Source organism: Neophocaena asiaeorientalis, unplaced genomic scaffold (genome assembly GCF_003031525.2).
Source record: "Neophocaena asiaeorientalis asiaeorientalis breed wild unplaced genomic scaffold, Neophocaena_asiaeorientalis_V1.1 scaffold36, whole genome shotgun sequence".
NCBI classification, from domain to species: Eukaryota; Metazoa; Chordata; class Mammalia; order Artiodactyla; family Phocoenidae; genus Neophocaena; species Neophocaena asiaeorientalis.
This window is the reverse complement of record NW_020174149.1, coordinates 7,469,937-7,482,236: the sequence shown is the minus strand read 5'-3', so window position 1 is coordinate 7,482,236 and position 12,300 is coordinate 7,469,937. Positions and strand designations below refer to the sequence as shown.

Here is a 12,300-nt window from a genome sequence, read left to right as displayed (position 1 = left end):
AAAAAATCATCAGAATGGCTGGTGCCATCTATGCCGAGCATCTTTATTTTAAAGCCATAGAAGCTCCACTAGAGGAAAGGGTGCCACTTAAGAAAAAAGCCAGCTCTTCCCACTCTTGTGACCTAGAAAGGCCAGATTGCTTCCATGATTTTGTCTCCACGTGACAGGCAAAATGCAAGTGAATGTCTTGTTCATGAAAATAGGACTTAGATACCAGCAACGTGACCTGTGTCAAGGTCAGAGTAGATGATGGCCCCATTTACATGACAAGGAACTGCTGACTCTTTAAACTTTTTTCTCAGCTCTTTTTTTCACAAACTGTAAACTCCTGCAAAGCTCCAAGGTAACACAGCATGTATCTGTTTGCTAGGGCTGCCATTACAAAGGACCACAAACTGGATTGCTTAAACAACAGGGATTTATTATCTCACAGTCCCGGAGGCTAGAAGTCCAAGATCAAGGTGTTGGCAGGGTTGGTTCCTCCTGAGGGCTGTGAGGGAGATTCTGTCCCACCTAGCTTCTGGTGGTTTGCTGGCAATCGTCAGCATTTCTTGGCTTGCAGAAGCATCACCCTAATCTCTCTTTTCATCTTCATATAGCATCCTCCCTGTGTCTGTGTCCAAACTTCCCCTTTTTATAAGGACACCAGTCATACAGGGTGGATTAGGGGTCCACCCTACTTCAGTAGGACCTCATCTTAACTTACATCTGCAACTCTATTCCCAAATAAGACTACTTTCTGAGGTATGGGGTTAGGACTTCAAAATATGAATTTTTGGAGGACACAATTCAGTTCATAACAGAGCAGGTTCATGAAGGATGCCGAGCCTCCTGGGGCACAGTCTGAGAACCTAGAACATGCTTCTGGAGTCCATAGCCCGTCCCATTAAGTTGCTCCCCTCGCCCCTCTAGGCACCACCTCTCCCACCTGGAACTCCATCAGGGGTGCCTAGAACTATGGCCACTTCACATACCTCTACAGTCAATGGCTTTAAAGTCCATCCTCCACTTTGTCGATTATCTTGGGCCATTGCTTTTTTTCCTCCAATCAGATGGGCCCTTTTGGTCATGAAAAAGCTTATCTGTGCCTCTACTAATAAAACAGCAGATAAAACAAGTCAGGTCCTTAACTAATTCAGTTGCAAAGTGTGTAGCAGCTAACTTTGAAATTACTTTCTAGATGAGATTTATTTCAGGGGCATCTATGAACTTTAATTACTGCTCTCTCCTTGTTACCCAACAGCAGAGCTAGTGATCTGAGCAGCTCAGTGAATATCTGAATGGAATGCCTGGAATGCAGCCAGCGAGAGCTCTGTATGTGACTGAATGTATAATAAACAAGCCGCTTGTACCCTAGAGAGTGTGTGTGTGTGTGTGCATGCGTGTGCGTACATGCGTGCACTGATACCTTGGTCTCCTATGACCCCAGGGTTAAAGGCTAGCCCAGGGGTTATGTTACTCCATCTTCACCACTATATGTTTAGGATACATATCTATGCCCCCATTTTACAGATGAGGAAACTGAGGCATAGACTGGCTAAAATTGTTACTTCCCTAAACTTGTAAGATGCAAAATCGAGATTCAGATCCATGTTTTCCCTTAAGCCAACTTACCTATCAGGTAAACCTCATCTCCCCTGTACCTGAAGACACTATAATGGAGATGATTACTGCTCCATATAGGAGAGTTTTTGAGGGTTTGCTTAGTTGAGGTGGCAGTGCTAAGTGCACTTTAGGTTGAAAGCGGTTCCATTTTAACACAAGTCAGCGTAATTTGTAAACAATACTCTGCCCATTTGATTTTAATAAAACTGAGTAAATATAGTGTTATCTACTTTTTACAGAATGCATTTGAGAAAGTTTTTCCCTTGGTTGGTTTTCCCAAATACCCATTTGTTTAGTTAGCTACAAAAGCGTTGGTGCTGGTGACCATCGATAGGCTTTAACGAGTGAATGGCTAGAAGCGCTCCCACTTATTAAAGTTTATTGGGTACAAAGAAATGAATCTGCAGAGGGAACATCAATAAATATAAAATACACGTGAAACACTGGGGGAGTCACAGACCACAGCGCCAGCAAGAATACGCGAGGATGGGAGGGGCGCTACATTTGAGTTTGTGGTCTAGGGGTGAAGGCTTTGTCCTGCCGGAGGCTGGCACCGCGAGAGGTCAAAGGGTGAGAATTCAGTGATGGGTCTGGAGGAGGGATGTGATCCCAGGTTCCTGAAATTTCTCCTTAATTGCAATTTTTGGTTTCTCCTCATTCCTCCCCTCTGTCCTTGAATGGTTTTATTTTGAATTTCTATCCCAGCGGTGCAGAACATTGATGTGGAAACACCTCATCAGGGCAGGCAGTCTACTCTGAAGGTGGAACAGCCTTGGTCTAGCACCTCCTTAATCACGATCATTAAAACCCTTGTAATTATTCTGTACACCTGAGAGAGAGGTGGAGCGGATACTGTAATAAACAGAAGTTCTGACCTTCTGGAAACCTTGCAGAACCAAAAAAACAAATCAGGTATGCCCATAGCTGATGACCTGCAAAAGCTTCTTTTCCATTGATTTAGCTGTTACAATTTGGCATGATTTATTCCCCAGGGAAGGGAACTTGACCTCGCTCAGTGGCTTCTGTCTGGAATGAGAAAGCATAACAATGATGGAGGACACCATCTTAGTCTCCACTCCAGACAGCAGCTAGGCGGGTGTACTATCATGTTTGCCAAAACACTCCTAACGGCTACCTTTCGTGGATGGCGTGTTCCGGGCATTACATCCTTGAGGTGTGAGTGCATGAGTGGGCTATTTCAAAGGCAACTTATTTTTCACTGCTCTTCCCACTTCTGCCTCCCTGATTTCCTTTAATCTGCAGCTATTTTGAGCACAGACGAGGGATCAGTCTGTTTCCTCCTATTTTCTCTCCTTCCTCTGTCACAGCTTTTCCACCAAGGATGGGGTCATGCAGCAAGCGAAAACACACTGCCATTCCCTTGCCAGCTCCAGAAAAAGGGTGTGAGAGGACAGGTCCCAGCCAGTCCTGAGCCAGTCCATAGTCAGGGCTGGCTGAACTCACACACTTCTCCCCACCTAGAGAGGTGCCACCACAGGGACTGGGGGACTCTCAGACCAATTAGGTTCTCTTGGGCTCAGAAGGCAGCTAGGATTTGCCTGATGGGTGGTTCCAGGTTCCCTAAGGGTGGGCGTGGGGCACTGATATTTGAGGCAGATACTTCAGAATACATTTCAGTCTATACTTTCCGTGTCATGTTTTTCACGAAAACCCTGCACTCAGGGGAGGAAAAAAAAGAGCTCTGAGACAGAATTAGGAATTTACTCATGCTGACTTACACAGGTTTCTAACTTGCAGGGAAAATACTGAAATCTCATACAGCTCACCTCACCTTGTCTGCCAGGATGAGGCTGGGAACTTGGAGGGACAGGAGGAATGTCATGCAGACTTGGGCACGAGGGGCAGTGTAAACAGTAAGAGCATTGGCTACTTGCAGGATCATTCAGATACAAAAGGGGCCCTGTGGTTGGCCTTGGAGAGGCCAAGCCCGCTCTTGCCTTTGACTTGTGTTATGTTTACATTAGGAAGCAAAAGAATCCCTGTACTGCAGGACGGGAACGAGACATGGCATCTCGTTCACTGGAGGCCGTGTGGCATCGTCTGGGTGTGGCGACACATTGCTCTCTGTGAGCCGCGTCATTTATAAGGCATTATCTGGTTTGATTTTGCAGTTTGTGTGATGAGACTAGAAAATCATGCCAGTAAGAAGCTGCTGTAGATACTATGACTTTGGGAAACTAAGGAATCTTCTAAAAATGGTTCCGAATCTAGGGAGGGCCAGCCTGCACGCGTATTTACAGTCATGGAATGGACACTCTGTGGTGGGGACAGGGCTGTCATCTGTGCTGACACGTGAGTGCCAAGATGCATTTTAAACAATGGAGAAATGATGTGTGTGTTTTGTAAATTACTCAAATAAAAATCGACTATAATACTGATTTAAAGCCTGTGCAAATCACGTATTTACAATAAATAAATGCTCCATGCAGAGCCTGTATGTCAACTGAATTACAACTTGAGAAGGGTGAGGTCTGACATTCTCCTGGGGATGTCCACCCCGCCATATGGACCCCCAGGTGGCTCACAGGACGTTGGCTTCATCTGTCTTCTCACCGGAGTGTCTTCAGCGATAACTGTGGAAACACGACAGTGTTATCAGGTGGGGTCAGAGGACTCGCAGCACGTAAATGACACACTCCGGGGCCGGGCAGTGAAGCTGTCCCTCATGCGTGCAAGGCTGCCAGGGTCTGATGGTCCCATCATACGTAAGGTGCTTATTTTCACCCAGGAGGTCATGGGTGGAAAAGGAATGAAAAGTGTAGCTTGTGGCAGGTGGGGACCTAATCCCAACAAAAACATTTAAGGGATCAAGCACCAGCTGACTCACTTGACGGGAAGCTGAAGAAAAGCAAAGAACTTGGTGGCAATCCCAAGACAAGGCAACGGAAAACAGAGAAAGGGTCCCAGGCTTTCAGATTTCAGAGCTCCCAGCTTTGCACGGATCACTTGGGCTCTGTACCCGTAAAAGAAGAACACCCCCAGGGTGCTGTTCACCATGTCTGGAACCCCGTGATTTCTCTGGGCGATTTTGCCTCACTGAAATGAAAATGAATTAAGATGGTGTCCAGCTAGACATAAAGAAGATCTTCTTGACAATGGGATGCCCAAGAGAGACTTAACAATTCATCCTTGACTAGACTTTATGGGCTCAGGGATTTAGATGTGTGCCTGCCATGAGGTCAGGGACCAGACCGTGCATAATGTCCCATCGTGCTTGCCACGTCTGAAGGTGAGGGTGACTCCTGTCCTGTCAATTCTAACATGCCAGGCAAAGCAGTGAGGTACAGTGGAAGGAGCACTGGACGAGGAGTCAGAGGTCTACGAACGTGACCTTGACCTTGGGTGAGTTCCTTAGCCTTTTGGAGCTTGGTTTTCTCATATGAAAAAAGTTTGCATTAAAGGTATTTCTCCAGCTTATACCACAGAGTTGCTAAAAGGAGCAAGTGAAATAAATAACATATGCAAGTTATCTAAACTATATAAAGAGCTATATAATGTAGGCGATATTATTTTGATTATTACTATATCTTTCTGATCACAGTAGTAATGTATTTATTATGGAACATTCAGAAATTGCAGAAATGCCCCCTAAGAAGTAAAAATCGCCATCAGCTGGCAGAGTGAATGCCTGTGAACAATTCTGTGTATATTTTTCCTGTCTTCTTTTTTCTTCTGTATACATACTTTCTCTGAACTGCAATCATACACCCAGTTTTGAAGCTACAGTCATCTGAGAATGGTTATTGCAATTCTTGGATTAGCCACGGTGAGAAAGGGGAGGGGTGCTTGTCCTTCAGGGAGCTCATCCCCACTTCCAGTAACCTAAGTTCCTTCTTTCTCACATCCCTTTCCTTGAGGTTCTGATCTAACAGCAGGCCACCCCTTTTGTTACATGGCACTGTGAAACAGGAGGAGGCCAGGGTGGACGGAATGCATGTTTTCAAAGAAACGAAGGGCCTTTAAAGATGAGACCCTGTCGTCTGCGGTGAGAGATGTCATCTCTGCCCAGGTTAGAAAAACACTGTGTCCAAGTTGCCTCGTGTGAGCACGAGGGCATTTCTTCAAAGACTCATAATTATGACACAAGCACCCCTCTGGTTCCCCCGATCCCCTCCCCACAGCCTTCCTCTAGCCACCAGCAAAATTTGTGGCTACATCTGGTCGAAAGAAATGATAATGTTGGGGACTTCCCTGGCAGTCCAGTGGTTAAGACACCGTGCTTCCGCTGCAGAGGGCACGGGCTCAATCCCTGGTCAGGGAACTAATATCCCACATGCTGTGCAGTGTGGCCAAAAATAAAATAAAGTAAAAATTTTAAAAAATAAGTAAATGGTAATGTCGATGGGAGAAAAATCCCCAGGGTGCTATGAGAAACCATGTATTCTATAGACGAGAGAGAACACCAAATTATGTTTTATACATGTTACAGAGCTCTCCTCTCAGGCTTCTCAGGCCACGGTAACGAGGGAAGAATGATGGGAGCGAACGGGGTGATGGTTGCAGAGTGATTCCCAAGGGGTTCTGTGTTGCCAAAGCTGCTTCTGTGTGTGGTGGTGATTCCAGAGAAGCTCCCCCCCTTTCACTCTTCAGGTTTTGAAATTGTGTTTCATCCCAGCTGGAAACAAAGGTACCCCTATGGCTTTCCCTGAGGAAAAATGGGAGGCTGTTCAGAGGAAAGCACACCCTCAACATTTCTGTGCTCCCTGAGGTTTCCCAGTTTCACACTCAGAGACCTGAGGGCCGTGTTACCTGAGCATTTCTGCCTTTGATGTCATCGGAGCTCTGGCCGGCCGCCTCAGTGTGGAGCCAGGGACCAGGTGTGCGGCCTGAAAGACACAGGAACCATCCCACCATCTGCTGGCCCAGGGCCGGCTATGTGCTTCATGGAGAAAGTCTGGCTAAACCGGCACTTAGGGCAACGGTACAGGAACCAAGGGTAATGTAAGTCGGTCAACCTGAAACCCTCGGGCTTCTGGCCCTAGACTGTGCGTTTCTAACCCACTGCCTCTACGTCACACACTGTGGATACAGAGGCGTCACGTCCACTGAGCTGGGAGGAGAACAAGTGATGAAGGCCTCTCATCTACATGCAGGTGTGAGCTTCTCAGCTCTGAACACAGCATCAGCTGCAGACTCGCTCGTGTGTCCTGGCCCCAAATGTGCCGGTGTCGTGCTAGGGTTGCTTAAAAAAGGAGTGAAAGTGTGTGCTGACATAGCTCAGACCCTGTTCCATGAGGATCCAACTCACTCTCTAAAACATATTAGGTTTAAATATTACACAAGTTACATATAAATATATTCTCATAATTAAGAATTCAAAGAATATAGAAAAGATAATAGGGAAAAAATACCCCCTCAAGTGCTTCCTCTCTGCCTGCCCTTCTCTCTAATCCCAATTAATTATCCCGGAGTTGCCTCTGCTAAAAGTCTGCTGTTTATCCCTCCAGCTTTGTTTTTCTTTTTGACATTTACTTACATAGACGTGTATACATGTAGATACATGGTTTGGTTGGTCTAGCCAAGTTTTAAATCCACATTCCTAGGAATTCCAGAACTTTTCCTGTGAGTCAGGTGATCCAAATGGTGTCCCTGTGTCTCCTCTGCTGCATTTGGTACAAGACTTTTCTGTCTGCTTCTGTCACAGGCTAGGAATTAAATAACCATGTCCCAAAGCCTTCCCAACAATTCACGTTGCTGTGCTACTTACAAAGCAACATGAAAAGCAGAAATATCAATCCCAGATTATTTATGATAGTGAAAAGCTGATAATAACCTGTATTCAACAACAGTGTTTAGGAAATCTAGGGTTCATTATTGCATGATGGAACACCAAGAAGCCATCTGAATGTTTACAAAGGCTCAAATAATCTGGGGTGATGTTTGAAATGTAGGACAAAAAAGCAGGCTAGAAACTGTATAGACAGCAAGATGTCAACTATTTTTAAAAATCCATTTAAAAAATGTAAATAATATACTGAATTGATTCCTTTTGGATTTACTGCTTTTTAAAAACTCTTAAAAATACTCTTCAAGTTTTCTACAATGGGCATATAAGTCATCTTAAGAATCTGTTACGGTAAGATATAGTTTTTTAAATGAACTGCCACATAGAAGGGTCTCCGCACCTTACAAAACATTAATCCAACGGACACTATAATTTTCATTCAAATACTTTTAAAATTACCGAGTGCACTTGTTCTAGGATGAAGATATTTTTGGACCAATGGCATAGGGAGTACTAGGTTTTTAGTCAGATTTACAACTGAGCAAAAAGTAAAGAGACACTGATAAACAGCCCCTGACCGAATTCCACGCGGCAGTATGGCCTTGACACTATTGTTCTTAGATTTACGAAACTCCAGTCTACTACAGAAAAGCCTTCCTCTAGACCAGGGTTTCTTAACTTGGCTCTACTGACATTTGGGGCTGGAAAATTCTTTGTTGTGGGGTGCTGCCTGTGTGCTGTAAGCAGTTTCACAGCATTCCTGGTCTTTACCCGCTAGACGCCACTAGCACATGCCCCGGACCATTTGTATCAACAAAAAAGGTCTCCAGACAGTGCTGAATATCCCCTGGGGGGCAAAATCCCCCACTTGGAGAACGACTGGGCAATGAAACAGGCTTCTCCATAGGTAAGCAGTGCCCACTAGTTTTCATAAATACGACTGGAAACAACAGAGCTAAGGAGAATCAATTTCTTCTTAAAACAGAAAGGAAAACTCTGCACCTTGTTGTAAAAGAAATTTCACTGCTGCTAGAATGTGTGGCTGAGAGTTGCCAGGGTTACCCAGGATGCTTTTAATCCAAATATCTCCTTGGGGGGTTTTCCCTTACGAGATGCCACTAGAATCTCTTAGAATTAAACTGTAGAGCCCTTCTGCTTGAAACAGTCCCTCACATGGGCTGTTTGCCCACAGAAGAGTATTTCAGATTCGCTAAAATGGTGGTTTTCAAACTTTTGGTACCACGGCGCACAGTAAGAAATCTCTTTCCCATCTCTATCCAGTCACACGCGTCTACTGTGTGCAGAGCAGCCCAAGGGACCGCTGCTGCTGCCCCCTAGTAACCAGATGGCGCCTCTTCCCCCAGTTATCAACACACTGTGTTGCAGAAGCTGCTGGCTACAGAGCAGCCGGATAGGAAAGACTTCGCTAAACTGTGGGGCTTAAAGAAGAAAGTCTGTGCTTGGGCTGGAGGAGCAGAGGCCTGAGGGCCACGCTGGTTTCCAACTTTATCTTTTGTCACTTGTAAACCAAGCCAGGCTTGTACCTTTTCTCAGACAGAGACATGTTTTCAGGTCAAAAAAGAAAAAAAAAATCCGTTCTGTAGCCAACCAACAAGAGGCTGAATACTACAGGGCTTGGAAAACACCCAGAAAGGATTTACAAACTTGGTTGGCCATCAAAGCTGGGTCTCCCAGGACCCCTCCCAGTCTTGGAGTACAATTCCAGGGGCTGGGTGAGGAGAAAGTGGACTCCTAGGAGAAGCACATCTAACCGTCATCTCTGGGCCAACTCGGTCTCTATCTAAGGTAGGGTCCCCATGGCATAAGGTGGAGAGTAGTAGGTATGGTGCAGAGAACCAAGCTGTGTATCTGAAACAAATGGGATGCTGCATACACCGGCCTCACGTGCAGAGAAGGAATGTTGGCCAGACCACGACAAGAAAGGCAGATGGTTAGATGGAATCAAAAGCACAATTCTCTGTGACTGGGAACATTTCACTGGCAACGCTAACTGTATGACACAGACATTAAGTGGAACGGTAATTTCTGTTTCCCTTCCCATCCCCAAAGCAGTGCAACAGACAGGAAACGGTTGAAAAACAGAGGAGAATGTTGTTACTAGGTGATTTCAGTGCGGATTTCAGTGCGGGGATGAACACATGGGCTGGGCCAGAGTGAGGGTGCCCTCGGCAGTCTTCCCCAGGGTTCTGTATGTTGTGTGATGATTGTTTACAGAACGGGTAGACAAAATAATTAGCTACTAAGGGTATCTGAAAAAGGCCTGAGAAAATCTGGTTAAAATGTTAAACCTTGTATTGCTATTGATGGGAGTAGTTGTTTTTATATCTTTTAAAAATAATAAAAAGATTCTGTTAAAAAATATATTTATCCAGAAAGATGTTGATTTGAACTTTAAAAAGGAACATGGAATCATCATTTTCCCTTTTCAATACAGAGCCACTGAGTTCTGTTGGTAGCTCCCTTTCTAATGTCAAGTTCATCCTTTCCTCTCAAGTGAGCCTAGGGCATGTAGTGGGGTCTTCCTAGGCCTCTGCATGGAGACTCCTTGCTCAAGAAGGCGTGGAACACACCCTTGGATTGGTTCTATGCCGTTCCAGTATTTTGGGCAGCTTTCACTTTGTTATAAAGCAGAAACTAACACAGCATTGTAAAGCAATTATACTCCAATAAAGATGTAAAAAAATAAATAAAGTTCATGGATCTGAAAAAAAAATTTTTTTAAATAATAAAAAAAAAAAGAACAAGCCTGGGGTTCTCTTAGGTGACATGAAACAAAGAACCTCACCTCAAGCCCCGGCTTTACCACCAGCTGTGACCAGAGGCAGATCACCCTACTTCTGCCTCGGTTATTTCAGCCCGACCTGAAGGAGCTGGGCTGGAAAACCTCATAGGGCCTTCCCTGTTCTAATGCTGGAAGCCTCTCACAGTCTCTAACTAAAGGAAATGACGGGTTTCACTGGAAATGATAATTCTAGTATCTGCCAGGGCTACGCCTCAGAAATTGCTTATCTGGCCTTTCCTCTCCTTCCTTGCTGTCACTGCCATAGTTGACGTTGGCCTGAGGGACCCACGTCCCCCTCGTAGAGAAGTTACATTGTCACCCTACACACCTCGGGGCACTCAGACCAGGGGTGGGCTAATCATAGTCTCTCTGTCAATAATTTGGAATTTTAAAATTAGTTTTAACGCTTATTAAAAGTAATATATATTTATTATAGAACACTTGGACAAAATAGTGAAGCATAAGGAAAATAAAAATCACCCAGCATTCCACCGTTGAGGGCTAACCACTCTTACCACTGTACTGGATATATTTCTAGCCTCTTCTCTCTTTCCTTTATTTGGTCCACTTTTCCCTCTCCATATAAATTCATGAAATATTTTCTTTTTAAAATTAAATTTAGGTTGTATTTAATGTAATTTTAGTATACCAGGTTTTTTTGTTTTGTTTTCTCAAGGTAGCATTGGCATTTTCCCATGTCACTAAATATTCAACAGCGCTATTATAACAGATGCAGAACATTCCATCCTGTGGCTCTGCACTAATTTATTTAATTTATTTATTGTTGGATATTTGTGCTGTTTTCAAATTTCTTCTGTAGATATGTGTGGATATTGTTAATTATTAATTCAACAAGTGGTTACTGAGTGTCTGTGTGCCTGGCCTCAGGCCAGGAGCTGACGGTAGACCAGTGAATAAAAATGGATGCTGTCCTTATACTGTACTGGGGAAGACAGGTAAATATATAACATGTCAGGAGGTGACAGATGCCTTGAAGGAAACGATAAGGCAGCATAAAGAGAGCAAAAGTGATAGGACAGGAAGTGCTGTTACTTTATCTGTAGTGGTCATCAGGGAAGGCCATAAGCAGGGGTGTAGTCACGGTAATAATCAGGCGTGGCTAAGGTAAGCACACCAGGGCAGAGGTCCTTACTGCCTAACTGCCCTCGACAAGGGCGGAAAGACACACCCTGGCACTGGCGTTGTCTTCTGATTCTCTCAGTCTTGGGACATCTAATCCTCTGATTTTACGGCATGAACCACCAAGAGCTGTTAAAGTTACTGCAGTGCTTGGTGGAGAAGTTTCTCTGCTAATGGGAATAATGGTAGCTAGTTGTGCTATAGGTATAAAGTAACTCTATTTTAATAAAAGACCTAAAGGAGGCAGGGGGTAAGTCTCACGGATACCTGAGGAAAGTGGCCCATAGAAGGAAGGGCAAGTGCAAAGAGCCCAGAGATGGGGGGTGTGCTTGGAGCACACTGCAGGTGGTCCATGCTGTTGGAGGGAAGTGACGATGGGGAGAGTGGCGGCAATGGGCAGTTCATGTGGGTCTTAGAAGCCATGACAGGAATTTCTGATTGACTTGGAGGGAGATGGGAATTCACTGGAGGATTGTAAGCAGGGGCAGCGTGACTGGGCTTTAGAGGAATCACTTCAGGCTGCCGTGTGGAGCAGGGACACCAGTTAGCAGGTACTTGCAGCATCCAGGTGAGAAACGACAGTGGCTTCAGCCAGGGGTGAGTGACAGAGGACACGTGATCAGATTGGGGATGCATTTCCAAGGGGGAGGTCCCAGAATTTACTGGGAAATTGGATGTGGGAGCAGAAGAGAAAAAAAGAAGCCAAATACGATTCTAAGGTTTTTGGTATGACAAAAAATGGAGGAGCAGTGGGCTTGCAGTGGGAGGAGAGGGGAGAAAGGGGGCAGCCAGAAAATCTAAGCGAAGAAGCGCTTCAGGAGGAGGGTGTGATGGACTGCAGCTGACGCCTCTGACCCCTGGACTTGGCCACGTTCGGGTCCACTGGTAGCCTTGCCAAGGGCTCCTTCTATGGTGTGAAGGGAGAAGGCCTGAGAGGACGGGGAGAGGAGATGGTGTTGCCTGTAAGAAGAGCAGAGAAATGGCCCAGGGGAGGTCAAGGGAGATA

The 12,300-nt window shown here is 45.2% G+C and overlaps 1 protein-coding gene across 1 annotated transcript in view; it reads right to left on the bottom strand.

The window, feature by feature from the left end:
* Positions 1-1,967: 1,967 nt before the first annotated feature.
* The window catches only part of WIPF3 (WAS/WASL interacting protein family member 3), an 87,356-nt gene continuing 77,023 nt past the window's right edge, over positions 1,968-12,300 (bottom strand). Inside the window, 2 exon segments of the mRNA XM_024755090.1 lie at positions 1,968-4,199; positions 6,376-6,452. Coding sequence (XP_024610858.1) covers positions 4,176-4,199; positions 6,376-6,452 — 101 coding nt within the window. The 3' untranslated portion in view covers positions 1,968-4,175.